The sequence below is a fragment of the Salmo salar genome, chromosome 25 (genome assembly GCF_965601325.2).
Source record: "Salmo salar chromosome 25, fSalSal1, whole genome shotgun sequence".
Lineage (NCBI taxonomy): Eukaryota > Metazoa > Chordata > Actinopteri > Salmoniformes > Salmonidae > Salmo > Salmo salar.
Window position 1 is genome coordinate 6021158 of NC_138315.1, and position 22432 is coordinate 6043589.

At 43.0% G+C, this 22432-nt stretch overlaps 1 protein-coding gene across 2 annotated transcripts in view; it reads left to right on the plus strand.

Moving 5' to 3' along the window:
* The window catches only part of dnah7 (dynein, axonemal, heavy chain 7), a 279868-nt gene that overhangs the window by 153323 nt on the left and 104113 nt on the right, over positions 1-22432 (plus strand). For both annotated transcript variants that reach the window (XM_082968848.1, XM_045707381.2), the window contains exons 48-51: positions 1633-1818; positions 2722-2885; positions 6084-6238; positions 9600-9790. In XM_082968848.1, coding sequence (XP_082824974.1) covers positions 1633-1818; positions 2722-2885; positions 6084-6238; positions 9600-9790 — 696 coding nt within the window. The remainder of the gene's footprint in view (positions 1-1632; positions 1819-2721; positions 2886-6083; positions 6239-9599; positions 9791-22432) is intronic.

The following is a 22432-nucleotide window of genomic DNA, read 5'->3' on the forward strand; positions in this document are numbered from 1 at the left end:
AAGCTGTCATCAAGGCAAAGGGTGGCTACTTTGAAGAATCTAAAAGATATTTTGTTTTGTTTAACACTTTTTTTTGCTTACTACATGATTCCATATGTACAATGTAGATTTTTTTTTTTTACACCTTTTTCTCCCCAATTTTGTTGTATCCAATTGGTACAACAGTCTTGTCTCCTCAAAGCAACTCCCGTACGGACTCAGGAGAGGCGATGGTCAAGAGCCGTGCCTCCTCCGAAATACAACCCAACCAAGCCGCACTGCTTCTTGACACAATGCCAACTTAACCCGGAAGCCAACCGTACCACTGTGTCGGAGGAAACACTGTACACATGGCGATGGTGTTAGCGTGCACTGCGCTCGGCCCGCCACAGGAGTCGCTAGTGCGCGATGGGACAAGGACATCACTGCCGGCCAAACCCTCCCCTAACCCGGACGACGCTGCGACAGAGCCTGGACTCAAACCCAGAATCTCTCGTGGCACAGCCTTAGACCACTGCGCCACTCCCGTATCTAACTTTTGACTGGTACTGTATATATCTATATATTATTTTGGTAGTTTTTTCCCCTTTTTTGGGATATCCAATTGGTAGTTACAGTCTTGTCCCATCCCTGCAACTCCCATACGGACTCGGGAGATGTGAAGGGCGAGAGCCATGCGTCCTCCCAAACACGACCTTACTAAGCTGCACTGCTTCTTGACACACTGCTCGCTTAACCCGGAAGCCAGCCACACCAGTGTGTCGGAGGAAACACCGTACAGCTGGCGACCGAAGTCAGCGTGCATGCGCCCGGCTGCCACAATTTTTTGTATTTTTGTAATTACATAAGTATTCAGACGCTTTGCTATGAGTCTCTAAATGTAGCTCAAGTGCATCCTGTTTCCATTGATTATCCTTCAAATGTTACTACATCTTGGTTGGAGTCCACCTGTGGTAAATTCAATTGACTGGACATGATTTGGAAAGGCGCACACACCTGTCTATATAAGGTCCCACAGTTAACAGTGCATGTCAGAGCAGAAACCAAGCCATGAGGTCAAAGGAATTGTCCGTAGAGCTCCGAGACAGGATTGTGTCGAGGCACAGATTTGGGGAAGGGTACCTTTTGAACACCAAAAGACCTACAATCATATAGGGGCTATCCCAGGCGATCGGAGTAGATGCAAGTACTCTAATATAGTTTTATCTATTTTCATTTAAACTTTCTCAACATGAAAAGTAACCATACTAAGCTAAAACGGGAGAATTAAATAGCCATCAATCGACAATAAGATTGAACTGTTATTTTTTCAAATCTCTTCCAAAAGTAACTTCTATGAACAAATGTTTGGAATGATATTGAGTGTCATTGTTGAGTGTCCTTATAAGATAAATTGTTGGTAAAGCCTGCCTTCAATCATTCAATCAAAACAAGATGATAATTGCATTTTTATGGAGTGGTAGCCTCTGCCTCTGCATTATTTAAAAAGGGCCATGTTCATGTTCAGTACAGACAAAACAAGAGCCGTTTTGAAACGGTGAAGGTTCTACCCAAACTATTTAAAAACGTTTTCCCATTTAGTGACTACTGAACGCGACACGGACGGGTAATGTTACAAATCCTCAGCCCTGTCCTTCCCTTCTCAACCTCTAGGTGAAATTGTGCAGCAAGAAGCTGGAGAGAGCTGAGCAGCTGATTGGTGGGCTGGGTGGCGAGAAGACTCGCTGGAGCGAGACAGCCTTTAACCTTGGGGACCTCTACACCAACCTGACAGGGGACATCCTCATTTCGTCAGCCATCGTAGCCTACCTGGGGGCATTCACCTCCAGCTATAGACAGGTAGGTACACAGTGGTGCTACACACAGGCATCATGAAAGACTGGTACATACCGTAGGTACACACACAGATATACAGGCTCAGAATAGACATACTGGTTAAAATAGGTAAATACAAGGTAGAGACATACAAAGGATATCCTCTTTCATGACATTATCCAGTCAATACAGGAATTGAAAATAATTCCTGGAGAGAAATTCCATGTTCTATTCAACTGCCAGGATATTAAATAGAATTGACTCCAACAATGAAATACAATGATGTAAAGGGTGATATTGGATCCCCGGTGCTAATGCGCAACAGGTCGTACTTGCACATAGAGTTACAGTGACATACAGGTAAAAACTCAGACATAAATGGATATACAGGTGCGTATATGAACATGCTGGCACATAGAGGGACATAAAGAAATACAGTATACAGCACATGTAGATACTGTACAAATTAAAAAAGTTACATACAGGGACATAGAATCAGTTTGCATGTCAGTGAGCACTTGAGAGAGTGTTTACGTCTCATGTGCATGTTTGCCTGTGTGTGTTTTGATGCAGTGGGCCTCAGTCAACACTAAGAGCTTTGATGTGACAAAGACGAGAAGACGCCAGATAGTTTAAAAATTTAACTTGTATGCTTTTCTATGATGCTCAAAAGGAACTGCATTAAAGAGTCTCCCTTAAAATACGTTATTATTGCTACCCCCGCATCCTCTCACGCAAGTATTTTTAACAACAAACATGAGCCGTCATGAAAAAATAGATGACACTGATCAAAACATTGTTGCGATTGTGGGAAATGTTTGTGATTTAAAATATTTTTTTTCATGAGCTGACGATATGAAATTATTCCTTTTTGATCTGTGCTCGTGGGATGGTGTGCTCCCATGTCTATTTGTATGTGCATTCCAGGCTCAGACCGAGGAGTGGATGGAGCTGTGTAAGAGCAGAGACATCCCGTGCTCCAGCAACATGTCCCTGATGAACTCGCTGGGAGAGCCGGTCAAGATCCGCAGTTGGACCATCGCCGGGCTGCCATCGGACAGCTTTTCTGTAGACAATGGCATCATCATCTCGTAAGTCCACAACCTAAGCAAACATATTACCTCAGCCACCACTTAGCGTACTTTTAGCAACCCCCTCTGGTGATACATGGCAGCCATTGTATGCCAACAACCTTGCTCAATAGCACATCGACAGATTTTTCACCTAGTTGGCTCGGGGATTCGAACCAGCGACCTTTGGGTTGCTGGCCCAACACTCACCGCTAGGCTACCTACCTACGTTTCAATCCCACTCACCATGTTCTGTTACTTAATGCAAGAACCATAGGTCTCTCCTTTTGACTACCTAGGCAGAGCCACACTCGGGGCTCGCAACTAACTATTTTCCTCACTGTCCCGAAGTGCAATTTCAGCTGTCCCAAACTTAACTTGAACCGTCCCAAACAAAGATTTGCACTAAAATTACACCAACAAAATACAAAAAAACGGATGAGCGTGCTTTGTGATGTTTCTATAACAATAAATCTATTACTAGTAAAATGTAACGTGGTTTATTGTTTCATTACTATTTTCTGTGACCTGAGTCTTTTAACCAAAATATTACAGATGAGACAGACATTTTCACCTTCCCCTTTAAGGGTGGGAGGTTACCGTGGTAATGCGACTTCAGTCATGTTTGTGCCTGTGAGATTGAGAGTCTGACTAGTATCTGCCTTGTTTCTCTTCCCTAGCAGTTGGAACTCAAACATTGACAAACAACCTAGCTTGTGAACAAAACTATGTAAATAGCCAAGGAACACAAGGACAAAGTCTCTGTTCAATAGCCTTCCGTTTCAGCTCTTCATGTACGCACGCACAGCCCCAAGCCAGGCAGCGTTGCAGCGCGAGGCAGAAAGACTTTGCACATTTTACAGTGTGCATTCGGTGCAGGTCAGGGAGACAACCATATTCTCTTGAATACCATAGTAGCTAGCCATAGCCTACAGATACTGCAAATGCCACAGCAACTCTCGACACACGAAACCTCAACTCCTGGCTGGCGGGCCGCAGACAGTCTGGGAGAGAGTAAAATGTGCATTCTAATAGGCCTATTTGCCCAACATTGGAATGATATTCTAATATTATACATTTCCATAACCTAAATAATTGCATATGCAATGCCTAACCAGCTATAATCATTGTTTGAAACCTGGACATTTTACATAGCCTCTCTTACCTTGCTTTTAATAGCCTACAGCCAAAATCCGACCATAGGCAAAAAGCTAAGATTTCCTGGTACTGTATGCCACTGAAACCAGCATTTATTCTGTCCAAAGGCCATAAGGCAAAATCCTATTGTTTCATCTTCAGATATTCCTTCTTTCTAAGTCTATACCATTAGGCTGAATATCAATCTCTGTCGCATTATAAGAAATGCTGGCATCAGATGTGCGTTTGAGAATGGTGTTGTCCAGTAATAGCATTTTGGAACATTCACACATATGGCCCAGACGAGTGAACACATTGCTGCGTTTGTAATGTGAATTATTCATAGTTTATCAACTTTTAAGCTACAGTTGAAGTCGGAAGTTTACATACACCTTAGCCAAATACGTTTAAACTCAGTTTTTCACAATTCCTGACATTTAATCCTAGTAAGAAATCCCTGTCATAGATCAGTTAGGAGCACCACTTTATTTTAAGAATGTGAAATGTCAGAATAATAGTAGAGAGAATGATTTATTTCAGCTTTTATATCTTTCATCACATTCCCAGTGGGTCAGAAGTTTACATACACTCAATTAGTATTTGGTAGCATTGCCTTTAAATTGTTTAACTTGGGTCAAATGTTTTGGGTAGCCTTCCACAAGCATCCCACAATAAGTTGGCCAACTTATTGTGGCAGGTTTGTAGGCTTCCTTGCTCGCACATGCTTTTTCACTTCTGCCCACAAATGTTAGGATTGAGGTCAGGGCTTTGTGATGGCCACTCCAATACCTTGACTTTGTTGTCCTTAAGCCATTTTGCCACAACTTTAGAAGTATGCTTGGGGTCAATGTCCATTTGGAAGACCCATTTGCGACCAAGCTTTAACTTCCTGACTGATGTCTTGAGATGTTGCTTCAATATATCCACATAATTTTCCTTCCTCATGATTTTGTGAAGTGCACCAGTCCCTCCTGCAACAAAGCACCCCCACAACATGATTGTGCCACCCCCGTGCTTCATGGTTGGGATGGTGTTCTTCGGCTTGCAAGCCTCCCCTTTTTTCCTCCAAACATAACGATGGTCATTATGTTTCATCAGACCAGAGGACATTTCTCCAAAAAGTATAATCTTTGTCCCCATGTGCAGTTGCAAACTGTGGTCTAGCTTTTTTATGGCGGTTTTGGAGCAGTGGCTTCTTCCTTGCTGAGCGGCCTTTCAGGTTATGTCGATATAGGACAGGTTTTACTGTGGATATAGATACTTTTGTACCTGTTTCCTCCAGCATCTTCACATGGTCCTTTGCTGTTGTTCTGGGATTGATTTGCACTTTTCGCACCAAACTACGTTCATCTCTAGGATTCATAACGCGTCTCCTTCCAGAGCGGAATGACGGCTGCGTGGTCCCATGGTGTTTATACTTGCGTACTATTGTTTGTACAGATGAACGTGGTACCTTCAGGCGTTTGGAAATTGCTCCCCAGGATGAACCAGACTTGTGGAGGTCTCCAATTTTTTTTCTGAGGTCTTGGCTGATTTCATTAGATTTTCCCATGATGTCAAGCAAAGAGGCACTGAGTTTGAAGGTAGGCCTTGAAATACATCCACAGGTACACCTCCAATTGACTCAATGGATGTCAATTATCCTATCAGAAGCTTCTAAAGCATGACATAATTTCCAGAATTGTCCAAGCTAGTTAAAGGCATAGTCTACGTGGTGTATGTAAACTTCTGACCCACTGGAATTGTGATACAGTGAATTATAAGTGAAATTATCTATCTGTAAACAATTGTTGGAAATATTACTTGTTTCAACCTTGTCTTTGTGTTTAAACATTTTAGTATCGAACCACTGTTATATATTTTTCTGTCTTATCGTCCCGCAACTGTCCCAACATCTGTTTTGAACCGTCCCAGGCATAATTTTTTTTCGTCCCCTTTCATTTCGAGCCCTGGCCACACTGTCCTCCCAGTGTGTGTGTGCCTGTGTGCGTGTGTCATGTATCAATTGTGCCTAACTGCTCTCTCTGTCTGTGTGTGTGTGTGTGTGTGTGTGTGTGTGTGTGTGTGTGTGTGTGTGTGCAGCAATGCCCGACGGTGGCCCCTGATGATCGACCCCCAGGGCCAGGCAAACAAGTGGGTAAAGAACATGGAGAAGGCCAACAGTCTGCACATCATCAAACTGAGCGACGGAGACTTTGTGCGCACCCTGGAGAACTGCATCCAGTTTGGCACACCAGGTGATCTCCCATAGCCTGGAATCCAAACCATATTGTGAAGTGGAACTATGGTTAAACTGAGCACATGAGTTTGGATGCCAGACTAAAACCACTAGCCTCTGGTTGGTGCAGTACTCCTGGTCACCTGAAGGGGTCTCCTTTCACCACAATAACAGATACAGATGTGAATCTGTTTTCAGGATCAGAGAACACAGAAATGTTATGTGGTGGTGGGCCTTTGTTTCTCTATTCTTAAGGGCGAGAGTTTTATTAATGATACTTACAGTTTTAGATACATTTACATCTACACCCCCAGGACCCTTGGGATGAGTAAACATAGGCTACTGCATAGAAATAGATTCAATTTATATGTGCTACTGTACATAACAAATTAGATGTGTGTTCAACTAAGTGTGTTGGTTAAACCCTTGGTTAAATCCATGTCTCTTTGCGGGAAGATGGAAGCTGACTATCATCTTTGTGAGTAGATGGACGCAATCTTTTTTAGATTAACATGTTTGTTGGTTGTTTCTGTTGATCTCTCTTTGTTCAAAACGTCCCTTAATGACCTTGAGTTTTAGCCCTGAGGTGGATTTGCATTGCCTCAATTCCCACTGCCATCGTATAGACTTGACTGTTGTGCCCTCAGTATTTATTAGTTTTACAAAACTGCGTAGAAAATGTAGAACCATATCTGCTTAAAAGAAAATGCTAATATTGTTAAATATTTCTTTTTAAATTGGGGGGATGTGTATACCACATCAAATGTCATTTTTTCCTCATACTTTTTATAATGATTCATATGGTTTTCATCTGTATGATTCAATTGTTCACAATAACAAACAAACAAGCTTTTACCAATCCAGTAGCTCTTTTCGCGGCATAAGACTGTGCGAGCGATACAAAGCACAAATATAAAAACAAAGCCCAACTCGGGTTAGCTGTCAGGCCAATATGTACTTACAGGAACAGCATTTACAAGTGCTGTGTCCTTGTACTTGGTATTGATATTTTTTGGTATTTTATTTGGATCCCCATTAGCTGTTGCGAAAGCAGCAGCTACTCTTCCTGGGGTCCACACAAAACATGAAACATGACATAATACAGAACTTTAATAGACAAGAACGGCTCGAGGACAAAACTACATCAATTTTAAAAAGACACACGTAGCCTACATATCAATTCAAAGGGTACAAATAGGACAAATAGTCTAGAGAGAAACAGAACCGTGTGTTATGTTCGCCTCCGCTATATTGCTTTCCATACATGTATTTCACTGTAAATGGCCATTCTATATCTCTCTCTTCAACTCATTATTATTATTATTATGAGAAAATGCATTTTGTCTCTTAATCACGTCTACGATAGCCTATCCAAAGGCAAAGTGCAGAAAACAAATAGGCATCCCCAGTGGAATGATTAAGACATTGGAACAAAAGTTTCTGTATGACATAACTAATGACTAGTAATTGTCTGCTAGGAAGTGTAGTACCATGGTCCTTAAGGGTCCTATAATGGAGTGTCACGGTGCTAACCAGAGGATGTTGGAAGGGGGGTCAAAGTTGACTATTCTTATTATGTTATTTCAGGGGTATCAGCTCAGAGCAGGTGTATTACAGAGTAGTCTATAATTTGCCAAGGGTGGTCTAACCTGGAAATAAACCATTTTACAACTAAAAGTTGCAAACACAACACTCTTCCCAGAGGGTAAAATTTGTATGTTTTTACATATACTGCTCAAAAAAATAAAGGGAACACTTAAACAACACATCCTAGATCTGAATGAAATAAATAATCGTATTAAATACTTTTTTCTTTACATAGTTGAATGTGCTGACAACAAAATCACACAAAAATAATCAATGGAAATCCAATTTATCAACCCATGGAGGTCTGGATTTGGAGTCACACTCAAAATTAAAGTGGTAAACCACACTACAGGCTGATCCAACTTTGATGTAATGCCCTTAAAACAAGTCAAAATGAGGCTCAGTAGTGTGTGTGACCTCCACGTGCCTGTATGACCTCCCTACAACGCCTGGGCATGCTCCTGATGAAGTGGCGGATGGTCTCCTGAGGGATCTCCTCCCAGACCTGGACTAAAGCATCCGCCAACTCCTGGACAGTCTGTGGTGCAACGTGGTGTTGGTGGATGGAGCAAGACATGATGTCCCAGATGTGCTCAATTGGATTCAGGTCTGGGGAACGGGCGGGCCAGTCCATAGCATCAATGCCTTCCTCTTGCAGGAACTGCTGACACACTCCAGCCACATGAGGTCTAGCATTGTCTTGCATTAGGAGGAACCCAGGGCCAACCACACCAGCATATGGTCTCACAAGGGGTCTGAGGATCTCATCTCGGTACCTAATGGCAGTCAGGCTACCTCTGGCGAGCACATGGAGGGCTGTGCGGCCCCCCAAAGAAATGCCACCCCACACCATGACTGACCCACCGCCAAACCGGTCATGCTGGAGGATGTTGCAGGCAGCAGAACGTTCTCCACGGCGTCTCCAGACTCTGTCACATCTGTCACGTGCTCAGTGTGAACCTGCTTTCATCTGTGAAGAGCACAGGGCGCCAGTGGTGAATTTGCCAATCTTGGTGTTCTCTGACGAATGCCAAACGTCCTGCACGGTGTTGGGCTGTAAGCACAACCCCCACCTGTGGACGTCGGGCCCTCATACCACCCTCATGGAGTCTGTTTCTGCCCGTTTGAGCAGACACATGCACATTTGTGGCCTGCTGGAGGTCATTTTGCAGGGCTCTGGCAGTGCTTCTCCTGCTCCTCCTTGCACAAAGGCAGAGGTAGCGGTCCTGCTGCTGGGTGGTTGCCCTCCTATGGCCTCCTCCACGTCTCCTGATGTACTGGCCTGTCTCCTGGTAGCGCCTCCATGCTCTGCACACTACGCTGACAGACACAGCAAACCTTCTTGCCACAGCTCGCATTGATGTGCCTTCCTGGATGAGCTGCACTACCTGAGCCACTTGTGTGGGTTGTAGACTCCGTCTCATGCTACCACTAGAGTGAAAGCACCGCCAGCATTCAAAAGTGACCAAAACATCAGCCAGGAAGCATAGGAACTGAGAAGTGGTCTGTGGTCCCCACCTGCAGAACCACTCCTTCATTGGGGGTGTCTTGCTAATTGCCTATAATTTCCACCTGTTGTCTATTCCATTTGCACAACAGCATGTGAAATGTATTGTCAATCAGTGTTGCTTCCTAAGTGGACAGTTTGATTTCACAGAAGTGTGATTGACTTGGAGTTACATTGTGTTGTTTTAGTGTTCCCTTTATTTTTTTGAGCAGTGTATTTTGTTCTAATCCGTTTTGCACTCATTTATCTGCTCAGTATTATTGAACAAAGCCCTGTTGTTTCTCAGTGCTCCTGGAGAACATTGGTGAGGAGCTGGATGCCATTCTGGAGCCCCTGCTGCTGAAGCAGACCTTCAAGCAGGGCGGTGCCATCTGCATCCGCCTGGGAGACTCCACTATCGAGTATGCCCCGGACTTCCGTTTCTACATCACCACCAAGCTCCGCAACCCGCACTACCTGCCCGAAACTTCTGTTAAGGTTAGACTACCATAGAACGCACACACACACACACATACGCGTAACACACACAGGACACACACAGAGAGGAGGGAGGAACATATGCACACTCACACACACGCAAACTGATTTGTAACATGCCTCCGTTATACTTTATTGTTGAAGGTGGATGCATAGCAAAATAATTCTTAATTACAGATGCTGTCAAATATACAGTATTGGCACCCTAGCACAATTCAGTATTTCTTATAAAATAAGTTCATATAAAAAAAAATGTTTGGTGTTCACACGTATTTGTTTGATTTACAACTGCACAGGACCAAAAAAAACCATTAAAAACTGAAATGTATATGTTTTCATTCAACATTTTTTTTAAAGATGAAACAGATCATTCTGGTCTCCATTGTAAAATGCAACTGTATTTGATAATATCTGTAATTAGGATAATTCATCCCTTTTTTAATACAATGAAATACAACAAAAACTGTTTTGTGAATAAGTAACAGCCGTAGATGACAATTTATAATTTATGATCACTGTACTGGATTTGAGCAATTATACCAAAGCATGTACACACATAGCTAAGATAACCTATTTAGGCAATTGCATTTGAAGGAATCTAGCATTCGAGCTCCATAGGTGTTGAACTTGCGAGGCTTCATTTCAAAGCGATGCCTCGCTAACACATCTACCTCTTTAGAACGACAACACCTTTTGCAGCACAAGACTTCTGCATAGACTCTGTTCTTCCCCAAGTGTGACTTTACAGTATGTGTGTTTCTATCCATAGCTGAGCAGCACATGTGCCTGAGGCAGGTGTAAGTTTCTTCTAATGAGCCTTTACTGCTCATTCACGCCTCCCAGAGCTCACTTGCATGCAGATGTGCAATCTTGTGCTAAGTGAAGTGAAAATGATACGATGCAGAATTATAGGGGAGTCTGTCTATACCTTTCTCCCTCATGTAGTCTTTAGAAACGGTTTCTGCTCCATACAAAATTGCTGAGCATCGTCGTAGCATTGGAGCATAGTCTATGATTATAATAGGCCTCTTATTTTAAAATGAAAATTGTAACATTCAGACTTTGAAATGGTGTTCTAAACATCAAATATGGTACTGCTCTTAGAACAAAACTGTACACCAGATCCACCCTACTTAATAATTGCAGTGCTTTTCAGACAGAGTTTCAGACAGCTGCTGCGAAAGTATGATATCTCTCTCAAAGAGGGAAGGGAGCGAAGATTACAGCGAGTTACGCACTGCAGTTTCAGGGTCACAGCACTTGAGCAAAGATGCATTTACCCCCCAACACACATCAGCCAATCACTCCATATTGTCCCATTTAACGTAGCAACACCAATACAAGCGAGTGTGTGTCCTCGGGCAGGCCCCCAGAAAAAGCAATTTTCAGAAAATGCACATATAAAGTGAATTGCATTAGGGAGAAAAAAAGGCATTACCAAAGATCGCATTTCGAGCATCTATTTGCAGGGCCACCCGCCTGTTTTTTATAGGCCCCCATTAAATAGGTTCAGCTCATTTTTTACGAGCACTCTTTTTCCTGACTGCCTAGAGTACACTCTCATGATAGGCTCTCATTCTTCCCATCGAGCCATATTTTAAACACAATACCTCCAATCGGAGCAGGCCCAGCGCCGGCGCCAGAACTAATCAGTTCGATGGGCCTTTGATTTCCATAAGCAGGCACGTTTTTTTCACGGAACCTCCATATGTGTGCACGCTTGCGTGCCATAGGAATTTTGTGAGTTTCAAGTTGGGGAAGCTTTCAATTTATCCTACCATTACTACCAATCTGCGTGCCAGTTTCATTTCAATAATACAATTTTTGTTTCTCAAAATCATTGTCAAATGGTTAATCATAAAAATCTGAAGTAAAACGATACAATTCTAAAAGTTAAAATTCAACTATGGCGAGAGCACCAGCCTCTGCCATTTGGACACATTGATACACGATTATCCATTGGCAGCTAAAGAAACGAGCGCATAGAACTCAGATATAGCCTATAGGCCAATGCAGAAGTAACCCTATAACTTAATCATCAACTAAGTAAAATACATAGGCCTAAAGCCGACAAGTAAAAACAGTTTGAAAATATTTCACAATCATCTCTCTACTCCGCCTGTCTGCCTCCCTTTCTTTCTGTCTTGACTTGAGCTATTGCTAGTGAAGTACAACATTCTATCAAATCATCAACTGGGTCGACCTGAAGCTGTTGCCAGCAAACTTGCAACATTGTATCAAGTAGCCTATTGACGAGACAGTGAGCTTGGGACAAACCGCCGGTTTTTTATGTTGTTTTCACTGGATATAGGGAATCAACAGATCATGCTGTTTTGCTCTTTCACACCAAGGCTTGGTGAAGAAGAATATGGCACAGAACAACATGGCTGACGTTTTACATTCTCCCAACCAACTGTGCTATTTTGTTTTGTGTAACTTATTTTTTAACTTATTGTGTACATAATGTTGCTGCTACCGTCTCTTCTGACCGAAAATAACTTCTGGATATCAGAACAGCGATTACTCACCGCGGACTGGAATAAACTTTTTCCTTTAATGAGTCCGACGAGAAGCATATCCTGCTTTCACTGGAACAGGCCCAGATCCACGCCTTTTGCATGAAGAAAATACTCAGGAAAAGGGGCCGCAGATCAGGCAGCCTTCTGAAAATCCGTAGGCGAGTGAGTAAACTCCCACTGCCATCTATTCTTTTTGCTAACGTGCAATCATTGGAAAATGAAATTGATGACTTACGATTAAGATTATCCTACCAGCGGGAACTCAAAAACTGTAGCATCTTATGTTTCACCGAGACGTGGCTGAAGGACGATACGGACAATATAGAGCTAGCGGGGTTTTCCGTGTACTGGCGGAACAGAAACGCTACTGCAGGGCAAGACGAGGGGTGTGTGTCTATTTGTCAGTAACCGCTGGTGCGCAATGTTTAATATTAAAGAAGTCTCGAAGGTATTGCTCGCCTGAGGTAGAGTACCTTATGATAAGCTGTAGACCACACTATCTACCAAGAGAGTTCTCATCTATATTATTCGTAGCCATCTATTTACCACCACAGAACGAAGCACTAAGACCACTCTCAACCAACTCTATAAGGCCATAAGCAAAGAAGAAAATGCTCACCCAGAAGCGGTGCTCCTAGTCCCGGGGACTTTAATGCAAGCAAACTTAACGAGTCGTTACCTCGACGGCCCTAAAATAACTTCATTGGACTCTATGTAAATTGGAAACCACATATCCTGAGGCTTCATTTTTTGTAGCTGGAGATTTTAACAAAGCTAATCTGAAAACAAGGTTCCCTACATTTTTGCAGTATATCGAATGCGCAACCCGGGCTGGCAGCATTCTGGATCATTGCTACTCTAACTTCCGCGACGCATAGAAAGCCCTCCCTCGCCCTCCTTTCGGCAAATCTGACCATGACTCCATTTTGTTGCTCCCAGCCTATAGACAGAAACTAAAACAGGAAACGCCCGTGCTCAGGTCTGTTCAGCACTGGTCCGATCCACGCTTCAAGATTGCTTCGATCACGTGGACTGTGATATGTTCCAGATAGCCTCAGACAACATGATGTATACGCTGATTCGGTGAGCGAGTTTATTAGCAAGTGAATCGGTGATGTTGTACCCACGGTGACTATTAAATCCTTCTCCAACTAGAAACCGTGGATTGATGGCAGCATTCGCGCAAAACTGAAAGCGCAAACCACTGCTTTTAATCATGGCAAGGCGACTGGAAACATGACCGAATACAAACAGTGTAGCTATTCCCTCCCAAGGCAATCAAACAAGCTAAGCTTCAGTATAGAGACAAAGTAGAGTCGCAATTCAACTGCTCAGACACGAGACGTATGTGGCAGGGTCAACAGTCAATCACGGATTACAAAAAGAAAGCCAGCCCCGTCACGGACACTGACGTCTTGTTGCCAGACAAACTAAACAAGTTCTTTGCTCGCTTTGAGGACAATACAGTGCCACTGACAAGGCCCGCTACCAAAACCTGCGGGCTCTCCTTCACAGCAGCAAACGTGAGTAAAACATTTAAACGTGTTAACCCTTGCAAGGTTGCCGGCCCAGACGGCATCCCTAGCAGTGTCCTCAGAGCATGTGCAGACCAGCTGGATGGTGTGTTTACGGATATATTCAATCAATCCTTATCCCAGTCTGCTGTTCCCACATGCTTCAAGAGGGCCACCATTGTTCCTGTTCCCAAGAAAGCTAAGGAAACTGAGCTAAATGACTATCGCCCCGTAGCACTCACTTCCGTCATCATGAAGTGCTTTGAGAGACTAGTCAAGGATCATATCACCTCCACCCTACTTGACACCCTAGACCTACTCCAATTTGCTTACCGCCCCAATAGGTCCACAGATGACACAATCGCAATCACACTGCACACTGCCCTAACCCATCTGGACAAGAGGAATACATATGTAAGAATGCTGTTCATCGATTACAGCTCAGCATTTAACACCGTAGGACCCTCCAAACTCGTAATTAACCTGGGTCTCGACCCCGCCCTGTGCAACTGAGTACTGGACATTCTAACGGGCCGCCCCCAGGTGGTGAGGGTAGGAAACAACAACTCCACTCCGCTGATCCTCAACACTGGGGCCACACAAGTGTGCTTTCTCAACCCTCTCCTGTACTCCCTGTTCACCCATGACTGCATGGCCATGCACGCCTCTAACTCAATCATCAAGTTTGCAGACGACACTACAGTGGTAGGCTTGATTACCAACAACGACGAGACGGCCTACGGGGAGGAGATGAGGGCCCTCGGAGTGTGGTGTCAGGAAAATAACCTCACACTCATCGTCAACAAAACAAAGGTGATGATCGTGGACTTCGGGAAACAGCAGAGGGAGCACCCCCCTATCCACATCAACGGGACAGTAGTGTAGAATGTGGAAAGTTTTTAGTTCCTCGGCGTACACGTCACGGACAAACTGAAATGGTCCACCCACACAGACCGCGTGGTGAAGAAGGCGCAGCAGCACCTCTTCAACCGCAGAAGGCTGAAGAAATTTGGCTTGTCACCAAAAACACTCACCAACTTTTACAGATGCACAATCGAGAGCATCCTGTCGGGCTGTATCACCGCCTGGTATGGCAACTGCTCCGCCCACAACCATAAGGCTCTCCAGAGGGTAGTGAGGTCTGCACAACGCATCACCGGTGGCAAACTCCCTGCCCTCCAGGACACCTACACCACCTGATGTCACAGGAAGGCCAAAAAGATCATCAAGGACATCAACCACCCGAGCCACTGCCTGTTCACCCCGCTATCATCCAGAAGGCGAGGTCAGTACCAGTGCATCAAAGCTGGGACAGAGAAACTGAAAAACAGCTTCTATCTCAAGGCCATCAGACTGTTAAACAGCCATCACTAAAATTGAGTGGCTGCTGCCAACATACTGACTCAAATCTCTAGCCACTTTAATAATTACAAATTGGATGTAATAAATATGTCACTAGTCACTTCAAACAATGCCACTTTATATAATGTTTACATACCCTAAATTACTCATCTCATATGTATATACTGTACTCTATACCATCTACTGCATCTTGCCTATACCGCACGGTCATCGCTCATCCATATATTTATATGTACATATTCTCATACACACAAGTGTAAACTAATGAATAAGGTAGTTGTTGTGAAATTGTTAGATATTTCGCTACACTCGCGTTAACATCTGCATGTGACCAATAACATTTGATTTGATACATGTACAAATTACCTCAACTAACCTGTACCCACGCTCACTGACTCTGTACCGGTGCCCCCTGTATATAGCCTCGTTATTCTTATTGTGTTACTTTTTCTTATTACTTTTATTTTAGTCTACTTGGTAAATATATTCTTAACTCTTCTTGAACTGCGCTGTTAATTAAGGGCTTGTAAGTAATCATTTCACGGTAAAGTCCACACTTGTTGTATTCGGTGCATGTGACAAATAAACCTTGATTTGGTTATTGATGTTGGAACGAGCTTTCAAATTCTGAGGAACTATCATCCCCAATGGATGTTAAAAAAAACAGACATTGTTGACTTACTGTGTGAGGTGAAGAAAAAATTACTGAGAAGCTCAGCTTATTAGTGGTGAACGTTGTGACTTATGACAATCAGAATTCAAACATTGCCAAAGGGGCACTTTCCTACTTTTGCACGCAGAAGGCCAGGTAGGTCTACTGCTGTGTGCTCCCTCAACGTTATTAGGAAAGAGAAACCAGACACATGCTCATTGCTCTCATGGAGTACTCCAAACAAAAGACAATGAAAAAATGTCTGAAACTCGTAATGGTTATGAAATGAACCAAAACTTGTTTCTCACAAGTGTGGCATGTTGTGATCTCCGCAACAACGTTTCCAGTCCAAGAATGAGAATGGTAAATCACTGTAATTAACCTTTCTGGTGCAGACGTTCCGCTAGCGACCCACCTCGACCACATCCGGTGAAAAAGCAGAGCGCCAAATTCAAAATATAGAAATAGTCATAATAAACATTCATAAAAAATACAAGTGTTATACATCGGTTTAAAGATTAACTTCTTGTTAATCCAGCCGCTTTGTCAGATTTCACAAAGGCTTTACGGCGAAAGCATACCATGCAATTATCTGAGGACAGCGCCACGCTTACAAAAGCATACAAACATTTTACAACCAAGTAAAGGAATGACAAAAGTCAGAAATAGCGATAAAATTAATCACTTACCTTTGAAGATCTTCATATGGTTGCAGTCACAAGAGTCCCAGCTACACAATACATGTTTGTTTTGTTCGATAAAGTCCCTCTTTATATGCCAAGAACTTTGTTTGTGCGTTTTGTTCAGTAATCCACTGGCTCCAAGGCAGTCAAAACATGCAGACGAATACATCCTAATAGTACTGGTAAAGTTTGTCGAAACATGTCAAACGATGTTTATAATTAATCCTCAGGTTGTCAATTGTCTAAATAATCGATAATATTTCAACCGGACAATAGTGTATTCAATAGAAAGGAAAAACAACGAAAGGTGCGCAATCGGTCACGCGCGCAAACCAGCTCTACATTCTTCCTCAGTCCACTGAGAGAAAGGTATCATCCTTCTTCATTTTTCAGAAAACAAGCCTGAAACAATGTCTAAAGACTGTTGACATCTAGTGGAAGCCATAGGAACTGCAATCTGGGTCCTAACCCAATAGATACTCTATAGGCATTCAATTGAAAATACCCACATCAAAAAAATCCCACTTCCTGGATGGATTTTCTTCAGGTTTTCGCCTGCCATATCAGTTATGTTATACTCACAGACATTATTTTAACAGTTTTGGAAACTTTTGAGTGTTTTCTATCCAAATCTACCAATTATATGCATATCCTATTTTCTGGGCCTGAGTAACAGGCAGTTTACTTTGGGCATGCTTCTCATCCAGACGTCAAAATACTGCCCCCAAGCCATAAGAAGTATTAATACATGCATTAACAGAAATGAATGTAACCAAATGACGGGGATTAACTTTATATTTACTAGGCCTACTGGTGACCTATGTAATGGAGAATTGATCAAAAATAAACAACCAAAGGGCAAACAATTCACACAATGAATACGCAATAATTAGTGGGAGACAGCTGAGCGCATTCTGGAGAGCTGAGTGCATTCATTATCGAGAGTGACGCACCATATCTTTGCCACACACCCTTCCCATTCTTCTTGTGCAACATGTTTAATTATACTCAAGACACATTATCTTCACACATATTTTAGAGGCTTATCACTGACAGCCACAACTCAGTCAGCTAGACCTATTGCCACGCGCACTACCGAAGTTGCGGGTTTCCCAAATACACACTTGAATTGTTTTTATTTAGAGAGGATGAAGCTGAAACCAGAGATCTGTATATAATGACGAGATGCTCATGTCTCCGCCCTAACAATGGGAGTCTTTGTCCCAAAGGCGGGAAGGCAGGCGACAAGCTTAGATCTGCATATTATGTCCATAGAAACGCATTGGGCTTATTCTGGACAGATTTTGGCAAGAGTGAGCCCTCTGTATGTTACACGGAGCAGAACAGGTGAACCCAAGAGCAGACTCAGATGAGGAGACTGGGATGAGGTAACCAAGGTATTTATTGAAACACAGGGGAAAGATGGGGTGCAGGCCAGGGGAAGCTCGGGCGGGTTGCAGGAAACCAGGTGCGGAGGCTGAGGCTGGAGCGAGAGGTGTTGAGACAGGGTAAGCAGTTCTGGAGGGGAATCCAAGAGAGCAGTAGAGTGGGGGATCCAGGACAGAGTAGCAGGACTGACAAGACGTGGGACTGGAGACGGGCCAGAGTCATAGCGAGCAGAACTGTAGCGGAGAGGAAAACGGCGTCAGGCAAGGGAAAACAGGCAAAACAGGATCTAAAGAGCAACAAACTGCTAGAAATGTAGACTGACTGAGCAGAGATTACGATCTGGCAGCGTGGAAGTGGCAGGGCTTAGTATTTGTAGAGGTCTTGATTATGGAACAGGTTGCAGCTGGTGGAGATCTGCTCTGACTCCAGCACACCTGTCTCCGCCCACAAAATCACACACACACACACACAGAGAGGGAGAGAGCACTGGGGGGAGTGGCGGTAGGTCAAGGAGACACAGGATAAGCAGTAGAGGAGGTGGCAGGAGCAGATGTAACACTATATGTAGCCCATGTACAGTATCTGATGTTGTCTGGACAGAAATGGTATGACATGCCATACTCTTTTGTTCCAGACAGCATCAGATAGATGGTCTACACATACTTAGACAGAGGGGCACTGTTTCACTCGCTTTGATGCTTTAACTGAGATTGATGCTTCTTTCTGTCGGTGGGAATCTCGGTCAAACAAATAATCAATATTTTATTTAGACGGGCAAGGAGGTGCAGTAGGGCGGGCCAGGCCCCCTAAAGCCCTCCCATAACGCCGGAGCTGCCTAGTCCCGTTAAAGGGTATACTGTATATGAAACAGGGGGTCTTGGAGAATGAAACCCTTCACCAGGCTCCATAGTATTATTTGTATTATATTTATTAATATTTGATCCCCAAAAAATAAACAATATTAATTTTAAACCAACAGTTTGTAAAGTACTTTTGAACGTTCTGTAAGTTTGGCGTTCTGAAACAATGGAACCAGTCAATCAATGCAGCATATTACTATAGCACAGATCATAGAAATAACTGGGAAAATTATGAATATTTTTTATTAAATTTATAGCACATTGCCTAATACCAGACCTGCCTATTCATTCATGTAGGTATCTGATTTTAGAAATAAAAATGAATCTCTATTTTAAGCATCCACAAATGCGACAGGGCTATATGGTCAATTGCACGCGCTTCACATTTTAGCATTGATCATGCAATGCATGCATGCATTCACAGTTGGAAGCTAAATAGGTAGCCATAACCTTACCTACTTTCACAGCCTGCTCCAGGCATAAGCGATATAAGCAGTCGCTTACGGCTGCAGGCCACTAAGTGGCCCACGACCCCCCAAAAAACAAATTAAAAAAACTATATATTTTTTCTTAGGAACTCAGTCGGGTCTCAATTTACTGTTGAGATTGAGATTAGTAGAATACACAAGGTTCAAGTTAGAATTTTGGTTGTGCATCAGCAATTTTTTTCTTATGTCAGTCACTCAATTAGCCATGTCAGCTAAGAATTTTTAGATTGGTAAATTAGTCTAGCCAGCTATCTAAACTTGTAGTAATGCGAATACCGACCGGGCATGCTGGGCACATATCCAGGGGCCTGGACCTCCAGGGCACCCACACTGATTTTGTTAGTTACTCTCACTCAGATGTCATTAACTTGTCATAATTAATGTCCAAATGTGTAGAATTGCAGGAAATTATGTAGCTTTAAAACTGAAAAAATGTCTCTCCACCCAATGGCAAAATGGTTAGAATTGCCCCCCCAACCATGTCTCGCTTAGGGCCCCCAAAAAGCTGTGTAGGCCCTGCCTACTTTGTTGGATAATAATCACAGTTGAAAAAAAATCATCATAAACTCATTTAGGCCTACTGGAACATGACAGCCAGTCAAAGGTAGGCTACCTCTTTTTGAACTACTTCATTGATTTATTGAAATGACCTTAGCATTTCTGTTGTCAATACTGCGACCACAATACAGTAGCCCAGTAGTAGCTACAGTAGCCTAGTAGTTAAAAGTTGTCTGTGGTGCTGAAATGTGGAGACGAGGGCGCTCAAGTCTATTACAAGTGGTGCCCGGTCCAACAATCAGGAGAATGGCACATTTGATTTCCATGTCTAACTATTCATTACAGTATCTAGACAAGTGAGTGCTTTGTTAACTTTATTAGAAATAGCTTACATTTTGAGAGGTGGAAAATGTGCGCAGGAGATCAAGGACAAGATCCTGGAGGTGCTGTCTTCATCGGAGGGCAACATCCTCCTGTGGGCTGCCAACTCCTCTCTCTGCCTTGTTAGTGCGCTGTGCTGTCCCTCCAATAATTGCTTGAATAATAGGCTAGCTAGTCCAAGGCACAGACCATGGCGTGTTTTCTAAGATGAGACCATGGCAGCTAGCATTCAGACCTTAGCATTCAGCTAGCATTCAGACCCTGACTTTTTCCACATTTTGCTATGTTACGGCCTTATTCTAAAATGAATTTAATTATTTATTTTTTTACTTCAGCAATCTACAAACAGTACCGCATAATAAAAAACAGAAATACCTTATTTACATAAGTATTCAGACCCTTTGCTATGAGACTCGAAATTGAGCTCAGGGACATCCTGTTTCCATTGATCATCCTTTAGATGATTCTACAACTTGATTGCAGTCCACCTTTGGTAAATTTAATTGATTGGACATGATTTGGAAAGGCACACACCTGTCTATTTAAGGTCCCACAGTTGCCAGCGCATGTCAGAGCAAAAACCAAGCCATGAGGTCAAAGGAATTTCCGTAGCGTTCCAAGACAGGATTCTGTTGGGGCACAGATCTGGGGAAGGGTACCAAAACATTTCTGCAGCATTGAAGGTCCCCAAGAACACAGTGGCCTCCACCATTCTTAAATGGAAGAAGTTTGGAACCACCAAGACTCTTCCTAGAGCTCCCCCCCAGTCAAACTGAGCAATCGGGGGAGAAGGGCCTTGGTCAGGGAGGTGACCAAGAACCTGATGGTCACTCTGACAGGGCTCTAGAGTTGGGAGAACTTTCCAGAAGGACAACCACCTATGCAGCACTCCACCAATCAGACCTTTTATGGTAGAGTGGCCATACGGAAACCACTCTTCAGTAAAAGGTACAAGATTCTCTGGTTTTATGAAACAAAGATTGAACACTTTGGCCTAAATGCCAAGCGTCAGTCTGGAGGAAACCTGGCACCATCCCTACAGTGAAGCATGGTGGTGGCAGCATCATGCTGTGGGGATGTTTTTCAGCGGCAGGGACTGGGAGACTAATCGAGGCAAAGATGAACGGAGAAAAGTACAGAGCGATCCTTGATGAAAACCTGCTCCAGAGCACTCAGGATCTCAGACTGGGGTGAAGGTTCACCTTCCAACAAGACAATGACCCTAACCACGCAGACAAAACCATGCAGGAGTGGCTTCAGGACAAGTCTCTGAATGACCTTGAGTGGACCAGCCAGAGCCCAGACTTTGAACCCGATCGAACATCTCTGGAGAGACCTGAAAAAAGCTGTGCAGCAACGCTCCACATCCAACCTGACAGACCTTGAGAGGATCTGCAGAGAAGAATGGCATAAACTCCTCAAATACAGGTGTGCCAAGCTTGTAGCGTCATACCCAGGAAGTCTTGAGGCTGTAATCATTGCCAAAGGTGCTTCAACAAAGTACTGAGTAAAGGGTCTGAATACTTATGATACTTGTGGTAAATGTGATATTTCCGTTTTTTATTTTCTATAAATTAGCAAACATAAAAAAACAAAAAAAATGTTTTGTAATTATGGGGTATTGTGTGTACATTAATGAGGGGAAAACACAACAATTTAATACATTTTAGAATAAGACTGTAACGGTAACAAAATGTGGAAAAAGTCAAGGGGTCTGAATACTTTCCGAATGCACCGTACGTTCCCAGTCAGTAGTCTTTTGGATGTATGGGTAGGCTACTCCCGTGGATAGGCATTGAGTTGGACAGATAACAGTTTTTTTTATTGAATGAACATCCCCTGGTCAATCCATCCCTATGTTTTTTATTTTTTATTGTAAAATTACTGTGTTATTATTATGATATTACAGCTGTTGTGATCGGCACATTTCAGTGATGAATAGGCTTTCCAAATCACCTTGTCATCTATTCATCACTCTATTGACATGGACATCTGTAAATTATTTATCCAAAACATTGTAACATCTAATTTGTATGCTGGGATATTGTGTCAGAATTTTTTTAATAAAAATTGTGTCAGAACATTTTGTTGCAAAATGCTTTCATAGGATAGCTACATGTGCACAATGTTTGCAGTGTCAGTGCACTCAGTGGTTCCCCCAGTGATGTCTCTATAAATGCACATAAAAAGTAGTTTTAGGGGTGAAATTAGATTAGTATTGGTTGTGAATAGGCTACTGGGTGGTTGTTGAGTTGTTTTGTAATGGTTGTTTGCCCTGCTAAAATGTTTCATATAC